Here is a 22578-nt window from a genome sequence, read left to right as displayed (position 1 = left end):
TACATCACACAATGTCCCCCTGGCCAATCATAGCCAAGGCTAGTTGCTAAGGATGTAACCTTGGCCAATCATAGCCATGGCTGGGGTGCAACTTGCCAAATTTTTGCCCACCAGTCCAAGTTTATGTCCGCCACACGATCAACCCCGAATGTTGCTTCCATTCATCTCTATTGCTGATACAACAGAGTCAACTGGCCACAGGGATGATACTCGCAGCCCAGCTTATCAATGGTCCAGGCAAGGCTGATGCCAGCATCTGGCATACTTGGGCAAGTGCCAGGGCCCTGAGGTGCCTATATGACCCAATCTCAGTCCCATGCTGTCTATGTGGGGCTTTATATAAAATCACCAAAAAGGGGGCTCACAGGCCGAAGTTCCAGCAAAACAAGGTCTTTTCCTATTGCCACCGCCATCTAATTTACAGCCCTGCTAGAATTAGTTATTCACAAGAAGACAAGTTTCTTAATAATACTCAGGATAAAATATAACACATTCTCGAATTCACTGTTAACAAAAATACAGCATTTCACACATATAATTACAACGTGTCTGTATCAGTCCTGGTGTTTAAAATTTTGGTTGCTCCTCTATATATGACCATAATTCTTCTGACTACAGTCAAGCAGGGCAGGTTCTTTTCATGAATAACTTCTCTTGTCTGCACACGGAAGTGCTCTCTGCATATTGCCCCTCCCCCACTGCGTTACAAGACCAGCTCAGACACAGGCACTTCCTGCCGGCAAGCAGCAGTGTGCAGAGACTTACTCTACAAGCTTATCCAGGAGGAAGGCATATTGCAGAGCTGACGATGCGTGTGTTATAAGCAGGGCTGGAACATACGGGGGGTCGCCCGGGGCGTGCTCCCCGGGACCCCCACCCCTTTACCCTTAGAGGGGCCCCCACCAAAGTGGGTAATTCAAGCGGTAAAGCATGACCTAATATACCTGCCCTGAATACAGTCTATGGCAGAACGAGGGAACAATAAGTTCCCTTCCCCGCCATAGACGATTGGAGGTTCAACATGATGGAATGTGAGTAGAATTTTATTATTTTATCTAGGACTGTATATAGTTACTATGGTGGGGTGTATATAGATACAATAGGAGTCTCTATATAGTTAATTATTATGGGGGGTTATATATAGTTATAATAGGGGGGATATATATAGTTCTTATAGGGGGACTTTATATAGTTATAGGGGGCTGTATATATAGTTATGGGGGACTGTATATAGTTATTATAGGGAGGCTATATATAGTTGTCATAGGGGGCTGTATATATAGTTATAGGGGACTGTATATAGTTATTATAGGGAGGCTATATATAGTTGTCATAGGGGGCTGTATATATAGTTATAGGGGACTGTATATAGTTATTATAGGGAGGCTATATATAGTTCTTATAGGGGGACTTTATATAGTTATAGGGGGCTGTATATATAGTTATAGGGGGCTGTATATATAGTTATAGGGGACTGTATATAGTTATTATAGGGAGGCTATATATAGTTGTCATAGGGGGCTGTATTTAGTTGATGCAGTGGGATTGTATATGGATCAGGTCCGGGATCGTTGTCTCCTGGGGTAGACGGGCACAAATCACCAGCACACCAGTAAGTCACTGTCCACACTGTGCGACTTGGGTATAACTGACCGCAGACAGTTTTATTCAGCAGTAAAACAAAATTAACAAAACAGCAAAAATAAAGCCTAAGCCTCTCCGGCACTAACTATACATCGAGGTTCCCTTCCTGACCAGGTGCTGGACTACTGCCAAGCACCCCATAAACTCACAGTATCAGGTCACTGCCACAGCTCCACAGGCCTTTGATGTAGCCGGTCTCTTCCCCAGGGTGGAGCCATTGTGGGAAGAATGCACCAGGTACTTGTGCAGGACTTCCAGCTGGATGCTAATAAAACTTAACCCTAGAATGCATGACCATAGAAATCTACACTTTTACATACCTGGGGCCTTTTAGGCCCGTGTGCAAATAACATGGAATAACTCAAATAAAAATACTTTTTAAAGTTTATTTTAAAAATGCGAAGTAAGGATGCATTCCTACTAGCGCTGGTGTCTGCTGGGAGGGGATCTGTAATGGATCTGACCTCCTGGTGTCCCCAGCTAATGCTGGTAGAATCCCGACATTCCGGCAGCCTTAACTGGAGTTACCAAGAGATCATATCCATTACGGATCACCTCCTGGCAAACACCAGCACTAGTGAGAATGCATCCTAAGATGTGAATAATTCAAAACATTTTGTGCAAAAAAAAACCAAAGTAACTGAACGGGCTTAAAACGCCTAATATACTCATTCAAAATAACTCTTTATAATAACGTTTTTTTGTCTAAAATTTTTTTTTTTAGATAAAAGTTGCAGTAAACATGCTGCAGGAATATCCCTTTTCAAAGTTTCCTTTTCGAATTTACTAATGACCGCAGCATCTTTCACATGTTATCTGTAATTCAACATCTGGAAGATGAAATTGTAGTATTTTACACAGGACTGTCTATCAAAAATGATTGCTTTGATTTCTTGGTCAGTCCAACCCCTGGATGTAGACTGTGCCATTGTAACCTTAGAAGTCAGTAAACTATAATGAAAAAAAATGATTACAATAAGTTTTGTAGACTCTTTGTTAGTGTCTGTGCACTTCACCTGTCTCACCTTCAGCAGGTCACCACTTTCTTTTAGGTGAAGTGGAAATCTTTGGAAATTTGAAGCTCAGAGTTTTTCTTTTTCAAGAAACAAGGAAGCTGACTCCTTCCTCCTTCCTGTTCAGAAACTATGATGATGTCAGAGATGCATGACATCATGAGGTAGCCTCCTTCCCAAGATCACATGACCATGTAGTCAGGCACAATCCACACTCAGTCATAAAGACTAAGGCTACATTCACACGACCATATGGGGGACGTATATACGGCAGATATATGTCCCCCACAGACGGCAATGGGCGCACAGCGCCCTGCGGGAGCGGTACAGTGCAGCACCGTACCACTCCGTACCCGGGAAAAAGATAGGACATGTCCTATCTTTTGCCGTAATACGGCGCCGTACGCCATGTATCCCTATGAGGGGGGGGGGAGGGGGGGGGTTAGCTGCGCTCACCTCCTCCTCATCTCCCCGCGTGCTGCCGTTGCCCACTACGGTACGGTACGGGCGGGCAACGGCAGTGTGAATGCAGCCTATGTCACAGTTTTCCCCAGCAACAGAAAAGACAAAAAGACTTAGGATCACATGTAAACCTAGTACGGGCCTAAAAGGCCCCAGGTATGTAAATATGGGGTATTCACAAAAAAGAGTTATTATACCGAAATGCCTGTAACATAAAAATATATGAACAACTGGAAATAACTAACAACTATATAACTGAGGAATACCTAGAGTTTCAGAATTCTAACTAAAGTAATCTTGCAGTAAAAAGAAAAAAACTAACAGAGCGGGCCTGCGAGGCCCCAGGTATGCATTCTAGGGTTAATCAGACAGACCCAACTTTCCCAGGTCTGCCATCTGCTTAGCTTTTCCTTAGGCAAAATACACCTACCCAAAATCTGCTTTAATGGCAGCTAAGCTACCACAATAGGTTATGTTGGGGGGCTGCACATTGTGAATACTGAGGGCCTTTATATGGTTTTTGCTGGTGGACTGTATATAGTGATTGCTGGGGTGCTGTATATTGTTATTCCTGGGGGACTGTATATAGTGATTGCTGGGGGCTGTATACAGTGATTCCTGAGGAAGCTGTATATAATGATTGCTGGGGGAGCTGTATATAGTGATTGCTGAGGAAGCTGTATATAGTGATTCCTGGGGGACTGTATATAGTGATTGCTGGGGGCTGTATATAGTGATTGCTGGGGAGCTGTATATAGTGATTGCTGGGGAGCTGTATATAGTGATTGCTGAGGAAACTGTATATAGTGATTGCTGGGGGAGCTGTGTATAGTGATTGCTGGTGGAGCTGTATATAGTGATTGCTGGGGGAGCTGTATATAGTGATTGCTGAGGAAACTGTATATAGTGATTGCTGGGGGAGCTGTATATAGTGATTGCTGGGGGACCTGTATATAGTGATTGCTGAGGGAGGTGTATATAGTGGTTGCTAGGGGGCTATATATAGTGATTGCTGGGGGATCTGTATATAGTGATTACTGGGAGCTGTATATAGAGGTTGCTGGGGGCTGTATACAGTGATTGCTGAGGAAGCTGTATATAGTGATTGCTGAGGAAACTGTATATAGTGATTGCTGGGGAGCTGTATATAGTGATTACTGGGAGCTGTATATAGTGATTGCTGGGGGATCAGTATATAGTGATTACTGGGGATTTTGCACATAGAGGCCCACAACAACTTTAATCGGCCCTGGTTATAAGTGAGTTAGTAGAGCTGAGAGTGTCATTGTGTTTTATATCCATCTCATGGATATCATCATCTCGAATCTGTCTTATTTCTCGTTTTCTATGTGTCAGATACTAGTAGAATGTTCATATGCTAAATAAAAGTGTAGATAAACCTGTACCTTGATAATCTAAGCACATTGTCAACTCACTTTATCTCATAGCACAGAGGAGTGATGAAGTGTCTGCTTAGAGAGTCCCTGCTCACACTCTGGAATCTTACACTGATCATCACTTAGTGATTGGAGCTAAAATAGCAATAATACAAAATAAAATTGTAAAGTAAGGGGTTAAAAATTATCTTCATTGTGTAAACATCACTAGGGGATCAAAATTTGAGGACTTTTTTTCATGGGGAAATTTTTTTAATGGTGATCGATATATACCAATCATGATAATAATGATAAGCGGTCAGCATAGCCATTTTTAGGGGGGGCTGTAAAGTATCTTTATTAACATCCTTTTATTACTCACTATATACTCAGCATGCACTCAGGCTCCACCCACATGACACCTAATTTGCATAAAACTATGACATCACAATGGTGATGACATCACAATGCCCTTCCGCCCTATATAAGGGGGGATGTGCTGGGGCAGTTCAGTTGTCTATTAGACAGCGATGATGAAGCTTTGGAGATTGCTGCTCCTGCTCTTACTGATGGTCACAGGTGTGGAGGGGAGGGTCCTCCCCAAAAGATCACCTGGTAATGGACGTTTACTGTATAACATTGGCGGGGAAAGGGGGGGGCTTTTACAAAAGGTGAATCATTGGGAATTTTTTAATATAACTTTTGTAGTAGATTCCTTCTCCTTTGTCAGCCGCTGATTGACATGTAATGCCCCATCTCTCTTAGGGAGAGGTTCTGCAGCAGCTTCAGTGTGTATTATATAGATCAGTTCCACAGCCGCTGCAGAGCTTCTTTATTTTACACTGTTAGTACAGGGGAGAGATTTGTGCTGCCCTTATGTCTTGCTCACAGAAGGAGAAGGATCTGCTATATACTGACAGTACTGGACAAGCGGGAGGGGCTATCAGTGGTGTCTTCTATGTCTCCGCCATGTTGGGTATAAGATGCATCTTCTATCATGTAGAGTCTAACCATTGTCTATTATTCTCTTCTGCACAATGACCCCTTCAATCACCACCCTAGGACCCCCCAGCCAGGAGGAAATAAGTGAGTGTCACCCCTTTATAAGTCCATAGTGGACTCTGGTTGTAGACATCTGGATCCAAAGCAATGGGGAGCCTGTAACCAAATATACTGCGTCATGTCACCGCCCAAATTGCCCACATTTGGTTTTCTTTAGGCAAAATACACCTACCCAAAATCTGCTTTAGTGGAGGCTACCCTGCCACAATAGGCTATGTTGGGGGGCTGCACATAGTAATTACTGGGGGGCTGTATATGTTTTTGCTGGGGGACTCTATATAGTGATTGCTGTGGGTCTGTATATAGTGATTGCTGGGGATCTGTATATGGTTATTGCTGGGGAGCTGTATATAGTGATTACTGGGAGCTCTATATAGTGATTACTGGGGGATCTGTATATAGTGATTGCTGGGGGATCTGTATATAGTGATTACTGGGGGATCTGTATATAGTGATTGCTGGGGGATCTGTATATAGTGATTGCTGGGGGATCTGTATATAGTGATTGCTGGGGGAGATGTATATAGTGATTGCTGGGGGAGCTGTATATAGTGATTGCTGTGGGTCTGTATATAGTGATTGCTGGGGGAGCTGTATATAGTGATTACTGGGGGATCTGTATATAGTGATTGCTGGGGGCTGTATATAGTGATTGCTGGGGGATCTGTATATAGTGATTGCTGGGGGAGCTGTATATAGTGATTGCTGTGGATCTTTATATAGTGATTGCTGTGGGAGCTGTATATAGTGATTGCTGTGGGTCTGTATATAGTGATTGCTGGGGGATCTGTATATAGTGATTGCTGGGGGAGCTGTATATAGAGGTTGCTGGGGGGTGTATATAGTGTTTGCTGGTGGAGCTGTACACAGTAATTGTTGGGGGAGCTGTATTTAGTGATTGCTGGGGATCTGTATAAAGTGATTGCTGGGGGGCTGTATATAGTGATTGCTGTGGGTCTGTATATAGTGATTGCTGGGAATCTGTATATGGTTATTGCTGGGGAGCTGTATATAGTGATTACTGGGAGCTGTATACAGTGATTGCTGAGGAATCTGTATATAATGAATGCTGGGGGATCTGTATATAGCGATTACTGGGGGATCTGTATATAGTGATTGCTGGGGTAGCTGTATATAGTGATTGCTGTGGGTCTGTATATAGTGATTGCTGGGAATCTGTATATAGTGATTGCTGGGGGAGCTGTATATAGCGATTACTGGGGGATCTGTATATAGTGATTGCTGGGGTAGCTGTATATAGTGATTGGTGTGGGTCTGTATATAGTGATTGCTGGGAATCTGTATATGGTTATTGCTGGGGAGCTGTATATAGTGATTACTGGGAGCTGTATACAGTGATTGCTGAGGAATCTGTATATAATGAATGCTGGGGGATCTGTATATAGCGATTACTGGGGGATCTGTATATAGTGATTGCTGGGGTAGCTGTATATAGTGATTGCTGTGGGTCTGTATATAGTGATTGCTGGGAATCTGTATATAGTGATTGCTGGGGGAGCTGTATATAGTGATTGCTGGGGATCTGTATATAGTGATTGCTGGGGATCTGTATATAGTGATTGCTGGGGGAGCTGTATATAGTGATTGCTGTTGGTCTGTATATAGTGATTGCTGGGGATCTGTATATGGTTATTGCTGGGGAGCTGTATATAGTGATTACTGGGAGCTGTATACAGTGATTGCTGAGGAATCTGTATATAATGAATGCTGGGGGATCTGTATATAGTGATTACTGGGGGATCTGTATATAGTGATTGCTGAGGAAACTGTATATAGTGATTGCTGGGGGAGCTGTGTATAGTGATTGCTGGTGGAGCTGTATATAGTGATTGCTGGGGGAGCTGTATATAGTGATTGCTGAGGAAACTGTATATAGTGATTGCTGGGGGAGCTGTATATAGTGATTGCTGGGGGACCTGTATATAGTGATTGCTGAGGGAGGTGTATATAGTGGTTGCTAGGGGGCTATATATAGTGATTGCTGGGGGATCTGTATATAGTGATTACTGGGAGCTGTATATAGAGGTTGCTGGGGGCTGTATACAGTGATTGCTGAGGAAGCTGTATATAGTGATTGCTGAGGAAACTGTATATAGTGATTGCTGGGGAGCTGTATATAGTGATTACTGGGAGCTGTATATAGTGATTGCTGGGGGATCAGTATATAGTGATTACTGGGGATTTTGCACATAGAGGCCCACAACAACTTTAATCGGCCCTGGTTATAAGTGAGTTAGTAGAGCTGAGAGTGTCATTGTGTTTTATATCCATCTCATGGATATCATCATCTCGAATCTGTCTTATTTCTCGTTTTCTATGTGTCAGATACTAGTAGAATGTTCATATGCTAAATAAAAGTGTAGATAAACCTGTACCTTGATAATCTAAGCACATTGTCAACTCACTTTATCTCATAGCACAGAGGAGTGATGAAGTGTCTGCTTAGAGAGTCCCTGCTCACACTCTGGAATCTTACACTGATCATCACTTAGTGATTGGAGCTAAAATAGCAATAATACAAAATAAAATTGTAAAGTAAGGGGTTAAAAATTATCTTCATTGTGTAAACATCACTAGGGGATCAAAATTTGAGGACTTTTTTTCATGGGGAAATTTTTTTAATGGTGATCGATATATACCAATCATGATAATAATGATAAGCGGTCAGCATAGCCATTTTTAGGGGGGGCTGTAAAGTATCTTTATTAACATCCTTTTATTACTCACTATATACTCAGCATGCACTCAGGCTCCACCCACATGACACCTAATTTGCATAAAACTATGACATCACAATGCCCTTCCGCCCTATATAAGGGGGGATGTGCTGGGGCAGTTCAGTTGTCTATTAGACAGCGATGATGAAGCTTTGGAGATTGCTGCTCCTGCTCTTACTGATGGTCACAGGTGTGGAGGGGAGGGTCCTCCCCAAAAGATCACCTGGTAATGGACGTTTACTGTGTAACATTGGCGGCGGGGGGGCTTTTACAAAAGGTGAATCATTGGGAATTTTTTAATATAACTTTTGTAGTAGATTCCTTCTCCTTTGTCAGCCGCTGATTGACATGTAATGCCCCATCTCTCTTAGGGAGAGGTTCTGCAGCAGCTTCAGTGTGTATTATATAGATCTATTCCACAGCCGCTGCAGAGCTTCTTTATTTTACACTGTTAGTACAGGGGAGAGATTTGTGCTGCCCTTATGTCTTGCTCACAGAAGGAGAAGGATCTGCTATATACTGACAGTACTGGACAAGCGGGAGGGGCTATCAGTGGTGTCTTCTATGTCTCCGCCATGTTGGGTATAAGATGCATCTTCTATCATGTAGAGTCTAACCATTGTCTATTATTCTCTTCTGCACAGTGACCCCTTCAATCACCACCCTAGGACCCCCCAGCCAGGAGGAAATAAGTGAGTGTCACCCCTTTATAAGTCCATAGTGGACTCTGGTTGTAGACATCTGGATCCAAAGCAATGGGGAGCCTGTAACCAAATATACTGCGTCATGTCACCGCCCAAATTGCCCACATTTGGTTTTCTTTAGGCAAAATACACCTACCCAAAATCTGCTTTAGTGGAGGCTACCCTGCCACAATAGGCTATGTTGGGGGGCTGCACATAGTAATTACTGGGGGGCTGTATATGTTTTTGCTGGGGGACTCTATATAGTGATTGCTGTGGGTCTGTATATAGTGATTGCTGGGGATCTGTATATGGTTATTGCTGGGGAGCTGTATATAGTGATTACTGGGAGCTGTATATAGTGATTACTGGGGGATCTGTATATAGTGATTGCTGGGGGATCTGTATATAGTGATTGCTGGGGGATCTGTATATAGTGATTGCTGGGGGAGCTGTATATAGTGATTGCTGTGGGTCTGTATATAGTGATTGCTGGGGGAGCTGTATATAGTGATTACTGGGGGATCTGTATATAGTGATTGCTGGGGGCTGTATATAGTGATTGCTGGGGGATCTGTATATAGTGATTGCTGGGGGAGCTGTATATAGTGATTGCTGTGGATCTGTATATAGTGATTGCTGTGGGAGCTGTATATAGTGATTGCTGTGGGTCTGTATATAGTGATTGCTGGGGGATCTGTATATAGTGATTGCTGGGGGAGCTGTATATAGAGGTTGCTGGGGGGTGTATATAGTGTTTGCTGGTGGAGCTGTACACAGTAATTGTTGGGGGAGCTGTATTTAGTGATTGCTGGGGATCTGTATAAAGTGATTGCTGGGGATCTGTATAAAGTGATTGCTGGGGGAGCTGTATATAGTGATTGCTGTGGGTCTGTATATAGTGATTGCTGGGAATCTGTATATGGTTATTGCTGGGGAGCTGTATATAGTGATTACTGGGAGCTGTATACAGTGATTGCTGAGGAATCTGTATATAATGAATGCTGGGGGATCTGTATATAGTGATTGCTGGGGTAGCTGTATATAGTGATTGCTGGGGGCGCTGTATATAGTGAATGCTGTGGGTCTGTATATAGTGATTGCTGGGGGAGCTGTATATAGTGATTGCTGGGGGAGCTGTATATAGTGATTGCTGGGGATCTGTATATAGTGATTGCTGGGGATCTGTATATAGTGATTGCTGGGGGAGCTGTATATAGTGATTGCTGTTGGTCTGTATATAGTGATTGCTGGGGATCTGTATATGGTTATTGCTGGGGAGCTGTATATAGTGATTACTGGGAGCTGTATACAGTGATTGCTGAGGAATCTGTATATAATGAATGCTGGGGGATCTGTATATAGTGATTACTGGGGGATCTGTATATAGTGATTGCTGGGGTAGCTGTATATAGTGATTGCTGGGGTAGCTGTATATAGTGATTGCTGTGGGTCAGTATATAGTGATTGCTGGGAATCTGTATATAGTGATTGCTGGGGGAGCTGTATATAGTGATTGCTGGGGATCTGTATATAGTGATAGTTGGAGGAGCTGTACATAGTGATTGCTGGGGGCTGTATATAGTGATTTCTGGGGCCTGTATGCAGTGATTACTGGGAGTTGTATATGGTGATTACTGGGGGCTGTATACAGTGATTGCTGGGAGCTGTATATAATGATTGCTGGAGGGCTATATATAGTGATTATTGAGGAAGCTATACATAATGATTGCTGGGGGAGCTGTATATAGTGATTGCTGGTGTGTATACAGTGATTGCTGGGGGAGCTGTATATAGTGATTGCTGGGAGTTGTAAATGGTGATTACTGGGGGCTGTATACAGTGATTGCTGGGAGCTGTATACAGTGATTATTGAGGAAGCTATACATAATGATAGCTGGGGGAGCTGTATATAATGATTGCTGAGGGAACTGTATATAGTGGTTGCTGGGGGCTGTATATAGTTATTGCTGGGGGGCATATAGTGATTCCTGGGGAGCTGTATATAGTGATTGCTAGGGGGTCCGTATATAGAATTACTGGGGAGCTGTATATAGTGGTTGCTGGGGGAGCTGTATATAGTGATTGCTGGTGGAGCTGTATATAGTGATTGCCGGGGGATTGTATACAGTGATTGTTGGGGAACTGTAAATAGTGATTACGGGGAAATGTATATAGTGATTACTGGGGGAGCTGTATATAGTGATTGCTGGGGGAGCTGTATATAGTGATTGCTGGGGAGCTGTATATAGTGATTGCTGGGGGAGCTGTATATAGTGATTGCTGGGGGGTGTATATAGTGATTGCTGGGAGATGTACAGCATATAGTGATTACTAGGAGCTGTACATAGTGGCTACTGGGGGAGCTGTATATAGTGATTTCTGGGGGTTCTGTATATAGTGATTGCTGGGGGGCTGTATATAGTGAATACAGGGTGCTGTATATAGTGATTCCTCGGGAGGCTGTGTATAGTTATAGCTAAGGAGCAGTATATAGCGATTGCTGTTCCCTGTCTGGACTACATTTAAAGGGCCCCTTCCAGATTTTGCGCCCAGCAGCCCCCTACAACCTTAATTGGCCCTAGTGAGTTAGTAGAGCTGAGAGTGTCATTGTGTTTTATATCTATCTCATGGATATCATCATCTCTAATCTGTCTTATTTCTCGTTTTCTATGTGTCAGATACTAGTAGAATGTTCATACGCTAAATAAAAGTGTAGATAAACCTGTACCTTGATAATCTAAGCACATTGTCAACTCACTTTATCTCATAGCACAGAGGAGTGGTGAAGTGTCTGCTTAGAGAGTCCCTGCTCACACTCTGGAATCATACACTGACCATCACTTAGTGATCGGAGCTAAAATAGCAATTATACAAAATAAAATTGTAAAGTAAGAGGTTCAAAACTATCTTCATTGTGTAAACATCACTAGGGGATCAAAATTTGAGGACTTTTTTCATGGGGGAAATTTTTTAATGGTGATCGATATATACCAATCATGATAATAATGATAAGCGGTCAGCATAGCCATTTTTAGGGGGGGCTGTAAAGTATCTTTATTAACATCCTTTTATTACTCACTATATACTCAGCATGCACTCAGGCTCCACCCACATGACACCTAATTTGCATAAAACTATGACATCACAATGGTGATGACATCACAATGCCCTTCCGCCCTATATAAGGGGGGATGTGCTGGGGCAGTTCAGTTGTCTATTAGACAGCGACGATGAAGCTTTGGAGATTGCTGCTCCTGCTCTTACTGATGGTCACAGGTGTGGAGGGGAGGGTCCTCCCCAAAAGATCACCTGGTAATGGACATTTACTGTGTAACATTGGCGGCGGGGGGGCTTTTACAAAAGGTGAATCATTGGGAATTTTTTTTTTAATATAACTTTTGTAGTAGATTCCTTCTCCTTTGTCAGCCGCTGATTGACATGTAATGCCCCATCTCTCTTACACACAGCTTACACACAGCTTCAGTGTGTATTATATTGATCAGTTCCACAGCCGCTGCAGAGCTTCTTTATTTTACACTGTTAGTACAGGGGAGAGATTTGTGCTGCCCTTATGTCTTGCTCACAGAAGGAGAAGGATTTGCTATATACTGACAGTACTGGACAAGCGGGAGGGGCTATCAGTGGTGTCTTCTATGTCTCCGCCATGTTGGGTATAAGATGCATCTTCTATCATGTAGAGTCTAACCATTGTCTATTATTCTCTTCTGCACAGTGACCCCCTCGATCACCAACCTGCAACCTCGTAGCCAGGAGGAAATAAGTGAGTGTCACCCCTTTATAAGTCCTTAGTGGACTCTTGTTGTAGACATCTGGATCCAAAGCAATGGGGGCAATTTATGGAACTGTCTTTGCTGCCCATAGAAATGTAGCAATGGAGAAGTCCTTATAAATGAAATGTACACTGTGATTGGTTACTATGGGTAACACAGGAGTTTTACATTTAGAAGGTATCAGAGATCTCCCCTGTCAGGCTCCAGGGGTAGTGGACCCACTGGACCACTGCGGACGATGACGTAAGCCAACAGCTGGGACCGGAGTCTAAGTGGCATCCGGTTTTCATCCGAGCCCGCTGCAAAGCGGGTTGGACTTGCTGCGCCGTGGTACCACCAGGTCATTCCACAGGTGCGACTTTCCCCACAGTGGCAGCCAAGACAGGCAGGAGGTCAGGATGGGCAGCATGGGATCAGTTTCGAGGATGTAGCAACAGGTCAAGGCAGACAGCAAAGGAGTGTAGTCAGGAACGGAACCGGGGTCACAACGGGAAATCACTATAAACACAAATGACATGGGAACAAAGAGGCTGTGAGGCACAAAGATCCGGCAGAGAAGACAGAAAGGGGCTTGGAATTTATCAAATAGGGCAGCTGGCCAGCGGCAATTATCTATGCACTGGCCCTTTAAATCTGATAGACCTGGCGCGTGCAGGGAGCCGCGGGACACGACGGTGGATCCCAGCAAGATGAGTCGCAGCCGCCCGGACCGAGGTACACTGGGTCGCAGGGGCCCCCGTGACATCCCCTAATGTGTTTTATTAACAGGACAACCATAGATCTATTTGTGAAGCTTCCACATGACGTCTCATCCACCATCTTGTCTCTTTCTTCCCAGTTTTTGGATACACCGCCCTGCCACTAGTTGGTGTTTTCCTTCTGGCCGTGATATTGTTTTGGTGAGTATCCTAAATTTTCTACCCAATATTTTATCACAAACTCATAAGTCATGTAAATTCATGATGTCCCCGTAATACAGAGGCAAATAATCAGTGACCCCCTGAAGGTTATAATTCCAGGCCCGGATCATTATCTGCCTTTATCCTCCATAGTCACGCGTATTCCTCCTATAAAAGCTTTTATTTGATGCCTGTTTTATCATTTCAGCTACAAATACAACCAACCTTTTCGTCTGAAGCCTACGGAGGACGGTGACCTTAAGGAAGTCGTGGTAGAGAAACCCCAATGTCTGAAGCCTACGGAGGACGGTGACCTTAAGGAAGTCGTGGTAGAGAAACCCCAATGTCTGAAGCCTACGGAAGATGGTGACCTTAAGGAAGTCGTGGTAGAGAAACCCCAATGTCTGAAGCCTACGGAGGACGGTGACCTTAAGGAAGTCGTGGTAGAGAAACCCCAATGTCTGAAGCCTACGGAGGACGGTGACCTTAAGGAAGTCGTGGTAGAGAAACCCCAATGTCTGAAGCCTACGGAGGACGGTGACCTTAAGGAAGTCGTGGTAGAGAAACCCCAATGTCTGAAGCCTACGGAAGATGGCGACCTTAAGGAAGTCGTGGTAGAGAAACCCCAATGTCTGAAGCCTACGGAAGACGGCGACCTTAAGGAAGTCGTGGTAGAGAAACCCCAATGTCTGAAGCCTACAGAGGGCGACCTTACAGAAGTTGTGGTAGAGAAGCCAGGTAACACTTACCTATCAGTAACTGAAACCCCTGTCCCGGGGTGTATATAATAGCTGATGCCCATGATCCCGATTGTATATAGTATCTGATACCCTGACCCCGGGTGTATATACTGCCACCCACACAGGCCACTTGTAGCTTTTTGGAATACAGAACCCGCCCTTTACTCATTAATCTTTTCAGATAGAGCTGGTTATGGGGTAGAGGGGCCCAGTGGCAATGATAGTTACAATCTTGTCCTTCATGTGTAACCACCCACAAAGAGCTGCATAAAACTGGAGGTTCCCTTTCATAAAGAACGTGGATAATTTAGATCCACAGAGTTATCCTCTCCCCTGTCCTACAGATGTAGCCGACCTAAACTTTTGGCAGACCTGGTGATCTTTGCTACATCTAATCTTCTGTGGTTGGGCACATGTCTATTGTCTACTGATGGTTCATGTTTTAACTTGTTGCCGCTTTGTGAACCATATTTTCTCTTTCCAGATAAAAGCTTCCAGTCACCCCCTGACATTGCAGCCGAGCCGGCAGAAGTTTTTGGCCATGCCAGTTCCTGCACTTTGCCCCCAAAAGAAGTCAATGCCAAAAATCCTGTTGATATCACCAACCTCCAATATAAAAAGACTCTTGGAGAGGGGGCGTTTGGAACGGTAAGTGGCCGAAAAGTTATTTTACTTCCTGTCATCACCTATCTTCATCAAAAAAAATCTTTTTTTTCCCCTCAAAATTCTTGATCTGATCTATATTGCTTTTCCTCCAGGTTATACTGGAATCAGATCCAGCCAGTAAAGAACTTCTGGCTGTGAAGGTCCTGTCTAAGAGGAAGATGAAGGAAAGCCTGGGTACAGAACTGGAAGTCCAAAAAAGGACCTTTGAAGAAGTGGAATTCCAGAATAGGGCATTTAGAGAACTAGAAGTCCTGAAAATTGGCGCTGGAAGCCGCTTCCTCATGTCTTTGAGGGGCTTTCAAGAAAACATCTATAATTATAAGCTGGCAATGGACTATATGCCCAGAGGAACCCTGTATAGCCGGATGGAGGAATCTCAGCTGTTTAGAATCCAGACAACAAGGTACATTTCATATACTAGACTAGAATCATTGAGGATCCTAAAAATCTACTGTGGGAACATTGTAGTCCTAGAGCGATGGACAATGACACCCAGAGACATGAATGGGACACATGTCATTATCTTATGTGAGGTGTATGTAACCACTGATCCATCCTTTACTTTTCTACTCCACAGGCGGTTTGCGGCTGAGATGTTCTGCGGACTGCAGTACCTTCACGATCATGGCGTCATCCATCGGTAAGAACGTGCACTCATCTCCCGGGACTCTTTCTCTTCTCATATATAAATTGTAGAATGTTCTCTCCATGAATTACCTGTTTCTTCTTTCTGCAGAGACCTGAAGCCGAACAACATCCTCCTAGATGACATCGGACACATCAAAATCGCTGACTACAGCTGTGCAGCCATCAATGTGTCTAGGGAGGACACAACAACAGGCTTCGTAGGCTCGATTGGTTACGCTGCCCCAGAGGTGAGGAACATAGAATCCCTATGCAGACAGTTGTTCAATGACCGGTCCTCATATAATTGTGTGTGTAATACCCTTCCCAGAATATTCTCTTATCTCCTGACTGATGTTCTTCCAGGTGCTGGGCGGGAAGCGGTACAACCATCAGGTGGATTCTTTTTCCTTTGGCGTCATCCTGTTCATGATGTGCGTAGGAGAAAAACCATTCTACAGCGAAGGCTCAGTGCTGGAATATTTCCTGTCACTGGTGAAGCAGGACCCTGCTTTCCCTCCTGGGATGTGCCCTGACGCCGTCAGCTTCATAGAAGGGGTAAGTAGTAGGAGAAGATGGAGAAGGATAGTAGTGGGATTATGAGAACTGCTCATAGACGTTGGACAATAACCTATTGCATTAATCATACATCATATGTCTAATTACCTCTCTTATTTTCTAGCTCCTGCACAAATCTCCAAGTGACCGACTGCCAATAACATCCACCACCAGATCCCACCCGTTCTTTATCTCTGTTGACTGGGATGATGTGGAGTCCGGGAAGGCCCGGCCACCATTCCCATGGTTCTCTGTAAGTATAACACCCGGAGATATCATAGTGATATTAGTGCAGTTATAGACATACAGCCCTTATAGATATATACATTATATATGTGCAGAGATGATACTTAGACGTGTATATTTCTCTCCTTACAGGAGTAACAGCCACCAGAAGCGTCCAGGACCATTTATTCTCTACCGATTCCCACCACATATAGATTTGAGCACCAATTATCCAGGGATGTTATCCGATCGCCATATTTGGGGTCAGGAAGGAATTTTTTCCCCTAATATGAGGACAAAGCCATCCATAGTCCTCATGGGTTTTTCGCCTTCCTCTGGATAAACATAGCAAGGCATTACAAGGTTGACACTGAAGAACATCGCTCAACCACACTTGCTATGTAACACCTAGAAAGCTCATCCACTACACGGTGACAAATAAAGATCCAAATCTATATATACATTGCAAACATATAATGAGGCTTTGTCTTAATTATTTCAATATACAGAACGTATCATGAACTAATATTATGATGAGTTACACCCAGATATTTTACCTGGGAAGGATCTGGCTAGGGGTTCAGGATGGGGGAATAATGATAATCCTTATTTATATAGCACAAGAAGAGGGGAGAGATGGGTACTACCAGATGCCAGAAGGTCCTTGCATGCCAAAATAATAACATTAACAATAAAGTATAGAAAAAGAGCACACAAAAGATAAAAACACGTCTATGCCCAAAATTCCTCTTAAAATACCTTCGTAGAAACCAGTAACCAATGCACGCACAGTACAGCCTCAATGGAAACCGCCATACAATTCCCCAGTGAGAATCAATACAAATTATAGGCAGGTACGAACACTTCATAATTTCAGTAAAATAGGAGGGACCCCATGCGTATTGCCACACCATGGGGACTTCCTCAGGGGTAAGTGAGCAACTAGGGGTGTGTGCCCTATATATATATATGAAAATATATCCCCCATACACAAATACCTCAGCTGGATGGAATAAAACCAAATGGCGGCACTGGGGGTAGTTACAGACGCAAGTCCAAAGGAAACATCCTGTCTCCCAATCACTTCTGGTATAAGCAGGTCATTGCCATAGGCACTATTTACAATTTTACAATTTTATCACAAGCCTAAGCACTTACAAGCACCGGGAAGAAGATGATAAACTCCGGCAGACCTGAGCGGGGAAGCGACACATGCAGGATATCGGGCGCACAATCTAAGTGAATCGGTGCAGAGATCATTCTCGTCGGACAATGCACATTGGAGAAAGCACCGGGGACAGGTAAGTAAATGTGCCCCAATGTGCCTATGCTTGGCATCTTGTGGTTACTAGGTAACAGATGAGAGGAGAACACAGGATGGGTTAGTAATTTGAAATTTGGAGGTTGGGTATTTGTGAGAAATATGGCAAGGGGGAGGGGGGCCTTATACTGCTGAAATCCCCCACTTCCCTCCAGCCTCATCCCAATTAGCCAAATGGAGCTAGCTAAAACTAGCTCTGGCTCTGCTGGGGGTAGCTATTAAACAACACTTTGTGCAGCCACGGCGGCTCCAAAAGGCTGAGCTGATTTTCCCCCCATTTTCAAACAAGAGACAATGTGGCACATTTATTTACCTGTCCTGCGGGATCCCCGAAAGTGCATTGTCCTCCGTGAATGCACATCTGCTGCGATTCACGAAGATTGTGCGCCCGATATCCTGCATCTCCACTTCTTCCTTGTGCATGTAAGTGCATTGACTCGTGACACAAATTGAATCTTAAATCCCGTGCTCAGTCTGAATCAGTCGGATCATCTGACAGCCCGCTCCCCGATTTCTGTTGAATGAAAGCCTGCACAGTTTCCCCAAAATCAGATCGTGTGCGACACAATCCCCGGTTACACCTGTCACAGCCGCGCAATCCCCGAAAATGTCAGAATATCCAAAGAAAGTGCGGCCGCGGATCCTTAGTAAATAAGCCACATTGAGTCATGGAACTCTTTGACCAATGTGTTGATTTGGGACAGTTATGGAATTATGGTCCATCTCAGCGGGGCCTAGAGTCAGCAAGGGCCCGCAGTACCTGAGTGGCTGGCGGTTGCGGCCTAGGCACGCTAGTGTTACGGTGCTTGGTATGGGGGAACCGGAGGGCTGTCCTACAGCCTGGCAGGTCTCCAGCAGGGTGGTGTTGGCAAGAAATGATGAGGGAGAGGCTGCTATAGCGGATCTCCCTGGGGCAACCTTTTGGTGTCTAGAGTATGAGTCTCTGTGTAGTGGACAGGGTGCCTGTGATGGTGACAGCCGTAGTAGCAGGGACCAGACGGAGGCAGAGGTTGAACAAAAACAACTTACAGTTCTTTATTGGAACCGACAGGAACCGCAGCAACGTGCCTTTAACAGAGTAGTGGATTGCTGAGATGCAGTTGGAGGGAGCCACAGGAGGTAAATCGCCAGCCTGGATGCAGAGGGCAGGCTGGGAGGTAGCTGTGTCCTAATAGGAAGCTTCAGCTTGTCCTGGAGTGCTTCAGGTATCACCCTTGAAGGTAGGATGATACCCCTTTCCTCACTAACTCTTATCTATTAGCTCCACTCTTCAGGCAGGGGCTAGGCTCTTCCTGCTCTGGTCTGGTATGCTAGCTGTATTGAGTTTAGACTGGGGTTACTCCAGTCTGCTTCTGCAGACCCCTAGGTCTGGCTAGAACTGGTCTCTTCTCTCTCCTGAGAGAGACTAACCTCTTCTGGAAGTTTTCCTGACAGGGTCTTGTAACTCCCCTGGTCAGGTGGTGGCTACTTCTCCAATTACATCTCAGCTTACAGAGAATAGAGTGTAATACATGTGATTGGATGACACATCTTACATCACATAAAACAGTTAACTCCTGCCTTCCTAGGCAGGATCTACCACTGCAATGTTCCCTTGTGTCCTATAAGGACTATGTAGTGTGATGTAGTGACATGCTGTGGGACGTATTCGCAACCACTCCTCCGCCTTGCATCGGCGAGGGTGTTGCAGCTGTATCCCCCTGGGGGTGGGCAGAGGTGTGTCTGCACCTAATATAATCAGACACCTCTAAATTCCCCTTGTCTTTTGTCTGGGAACCCATTTACCATCAAGTACAGAGGAATATCTTAAGGCGTGGAACTTTCAAATGAGTAAAATTCAAGTCAGCACAGTTTGTGGCACCTCTGAAGGAGGGGTGCAGCACCACCCAAAGGTCCTGGCCAGGTCCTTACATGGATATACAAAAATGGAAAAAGCGGGCAGTACTCCAAAATTCAAATCAAGCGTTGGTGATCTTTATTGGAACAAGTGTCGACGTTTCAGTGTAAGACACCTTTTTCAAGCAATTTTACAAGTGACCTTCACAGGGTATATATAGAAAACATAGGGGCAGATTTACTTACCCGGTCCATTCGCGATCCAGCGGCGCGGGCTTTGCGGTGGATTCGGGTCCGGCCGGGATTCATTAAGGCAGTTCCTCTGACGTCCACCAGGTGGCGCTGCTGCGCTGAAGAGCATCGGAATGCACTCAAGTTCACCGGCCTATTCCTAGTGAAGGTAAGTGCAAGCTCTGCGACACTTTTTTTAAAAAAATGCGACGTTTTTTCCGAATCCGTCGGGTTTCCGTTCGGCCATGCCCCCCGATTTCCACCGCATGCATGCCAGCGCTGATGCGCCAAAATCCCGAGGCAATACAGGTGCAAATCAGAAATATTCGGGTAACACGTCGGGAAAACGCGAATTGGACCCTTAGTAAATGACCCCCATTGTGTGCAATATACGTAGGGGGGGGGGGGGGTCATTAAAGTACAAGTGCATTTTGTACAATAAATATACATCATCGTCTTAATACAAAGCATGTTTTAAATAAAGTGCATGAATGCAGTAAATACATATGTAAACACATATACTCTGTGCATGTAATTATATCATATTTAGTGACATATATTATGTGCAACTTTCAACAAAAAGGGGTTAAAATTACCCAGTATGCTGATGGATTAATCATCCAAGGCGGAGTCTAAGTGTCATGTGGTCCTCACCGGGGCCCTCCGCAAGGCAGGATGGTCTCGCTACGGCGTGGTACCACCAGGTCTTTCCACAGATGTGACTAGCCCGCGGTGGCAGCCGAGGCCGAAGTACCTTAACAGAAAACAGTCTCGTGGTTGGGTGCAGGCACAGGGTCAGGGCAGGCTGCAGAGATGCAGGGTCAAGACCAATCCGGGGTCAGCAACGGGAGGTCCAGGCAGATGGGAACGGGAAAACAGGCACACGGGACACAAGAACACAGCAACGCGGGAACACAGCAACACAGGAATCAGGAGCAGGAACGCAGGAATATTGCTTGGAAGCTTTTCCTAAGGCTGTGAGGCACAAAGATCCGGCAGGGCTTGCAGGAAGAGGAAGGGTTAAAAAGATCACCTGAAAATTGCCAGCGGCAATTAGTGGCACGCTGGCCCTTTAAATCTCCTGAAGGCAGAGAACGGTATCGAGAACGCGCTGGTGGGGTGACCCGTGACCCCATGGGTTACGGGACCACCTGTGACAATGGGTCATTGGGCCAGACTGTGTTAATGTTGATTATACAGCTAATTAAAAAAGTTAAAGGGGTATTCTCATTTCGGCAAATTAATGTTATTGTTTGTATGATATATGATTGTTTTCTAGATCTGTGCTTGCTGTCATTCTATAGAAAGCTTCATTGCTTACTTCCAGGGGACAGAATCTGACCATGGTCACACAGGTGCACGGCTCGTTATATAACACGGCTCTGATTACTCTCTGTGATACTAATGGGCCGTGCACCTGTGTGACCACGGTCAGATTTCTGTCCACTGGAAGTAAACATAGAAGCTTTCTATGGAATGACAGCAAGCAGAGATCTAGAAAACGGTGAGAAATTGATACAGAAAGTGTATTGGAAAATTGTATAACTTTTCATTATTCTAACAATATACATTACTTATGGAAATGGGAAGACCCCTTTAATACTCATTATGATGCCACCGTGTTATGTCTCCTGTTGGACAAGACAGCAGGACTAGGATGCAAACCTTGCCAACTCCTGGGCAGCAACATGGCTTTATTTAGTAGTTCATAGACTCCTGAATCGGTCGTCTGTTGAAGACAAACAAAGACTACATTAAATTGAAAGGTATTTATTAGAGATGAGCGAACACTAAAATGCTCGGGTGCTCGTTATTCGAGACGAACTTTTCCCGATGCTTGAGTGCTCGTCTCGAATAACGAGCCCCAATGAAGTCAATGGGAGACTCGAGCATTTTTCAAGAGGACCAAGGCTCTGCACAGGGAAGCTTGGCCAAACACCTGGGAACCTCAGAAAAGGATGGAAACACCACGGAAATGGACAGGAAACAGCAGGGGCAGCATGCATGGATGCCTCTGAGGCTGCTTAATCGCACCATTATGCCAAAACTATGGGCAACAGCATGGCCATGACAGAGTGACCGAATGAGGCTAGATAGCATCTAAAACATCCAATAATTGACCCTGACACTATAGGGGACGGCATGCAGCGGCAGGCTAGAGAGTGTCATGGCGACATACCCTAAATGGACTCAGGCTTCAAACCAATGGGTGGCAGAGAGGAACCAAAGGAGGTGAGCAAGAAGCGCTGAAATGATTTCCTATGTGAACAAAAGGTTGACGGTATATTTAGTCGATAACACAGCATGGTGGCGACATAGTGACCAAGTTCCATAACGTATCTGGTGAAACACCCGAAAAATGAGCCTGACACAGCTCGTTTGTTAAAGGGACGACATGTGGAGGCAGCCATGGAGACGACTTCCATGATTAAGAGCGACAGTATGGGGCATCCATATTGCGCTGCTATTAGTGGACGCTGTGGAGGATCGTGAAGGCGAATCTTGGGATGGAGCTGGCGTTCCGCTGCCAGGCGAGCTTTCGCCTGTCCAAGCCCCTGTCTCTCGGCTCCTCCCCACCCAAAATGGACCTGGGGGCCCAAAGCGTTGAAAAAATTCTCATTTTCAAAGCAGGCCGGGTCATTTAAATATTTCATCTAGGAATAATGGAATAGCATAGAGGTTCTTTTTTTTTTTTTTCGGAAATGG

At 44.8% G+C, this 22578-nt stretch overlaps 1 protein-coding gene and 1 long non-coding RNA gene across 2 annotated transcripts in view; one reads left to right on the top strand and one right to left on the bottom strand.

Annotated features, from left to right (window-relative positions):
• The window catches only part of LOC140078083 (uncharacterized), a 932690-nt gene that overhangs the window by 343262 nt on the left and 566850 nt on the right, over nt 1-22578 (bottom strand). The window lies entirely within an intron of this gene.
• On the top strand, nt 15175-16406 carry LOC140077447 (uncharacterized). Its single transcript, XM_072124670.1, has 5 exons — nt 15175-15480; nt 15655-15717; nt 15814-15952; nt 16068-16266; nt 16384-16406. Exons 1-5 carry the CDS (start codon nt 15236-15238, stop codon nt 16404-16406), a joined length of 669 nt encoding a protein of 222 aa, XP_071980771.1. The 5' UTR covers nt 15175-15235.

The sequence above is a fragment of the Engystomops pustulosus genome, chromosome 9 (genome assembly GCF_040894005.1).
Source record: "Engystomops pustulosus chromosome 9, aEngPut4.maternal, whole genome shotgun sequence".
NCBI classification, from domain to species: domain Eukaryota; kingdom Metazoa; phylum Chordata; class Amphibia; order Anura; family Leptodactylidae; genus Engystomops; species Engystomops pustulosus.
Note: the sequence above shows the minus strand (reverse complement) of the source record. Positions and strands in the feature narration are given on the sequence as shown.

Excerpts from the sequence above, each read along its gene's own strand:
- LOC140077447 (XM_072124670.1), top strand. The coding sequence starts at position 15,236 with ATGAAGGAAAGCCTGGGTACAGAACTGGAAGTCCAAAAAAGGACCTTT. Across the intron at positions 15,481-15,654 it reads TTTAGAATCCAGACAACAAG|GCGGTTTGCGGCTGAGATGT; the intron begins GTACATTTCATA and ends TCTACTCCACAG. Across the intron at positions 15,718-15,813 it reads GATCATGGCGTCATCCATCG|AGACCTGAAGCCGAACAACA; the intron begins GTAAGAACGTGC and ends TTCTTTCTGCAG.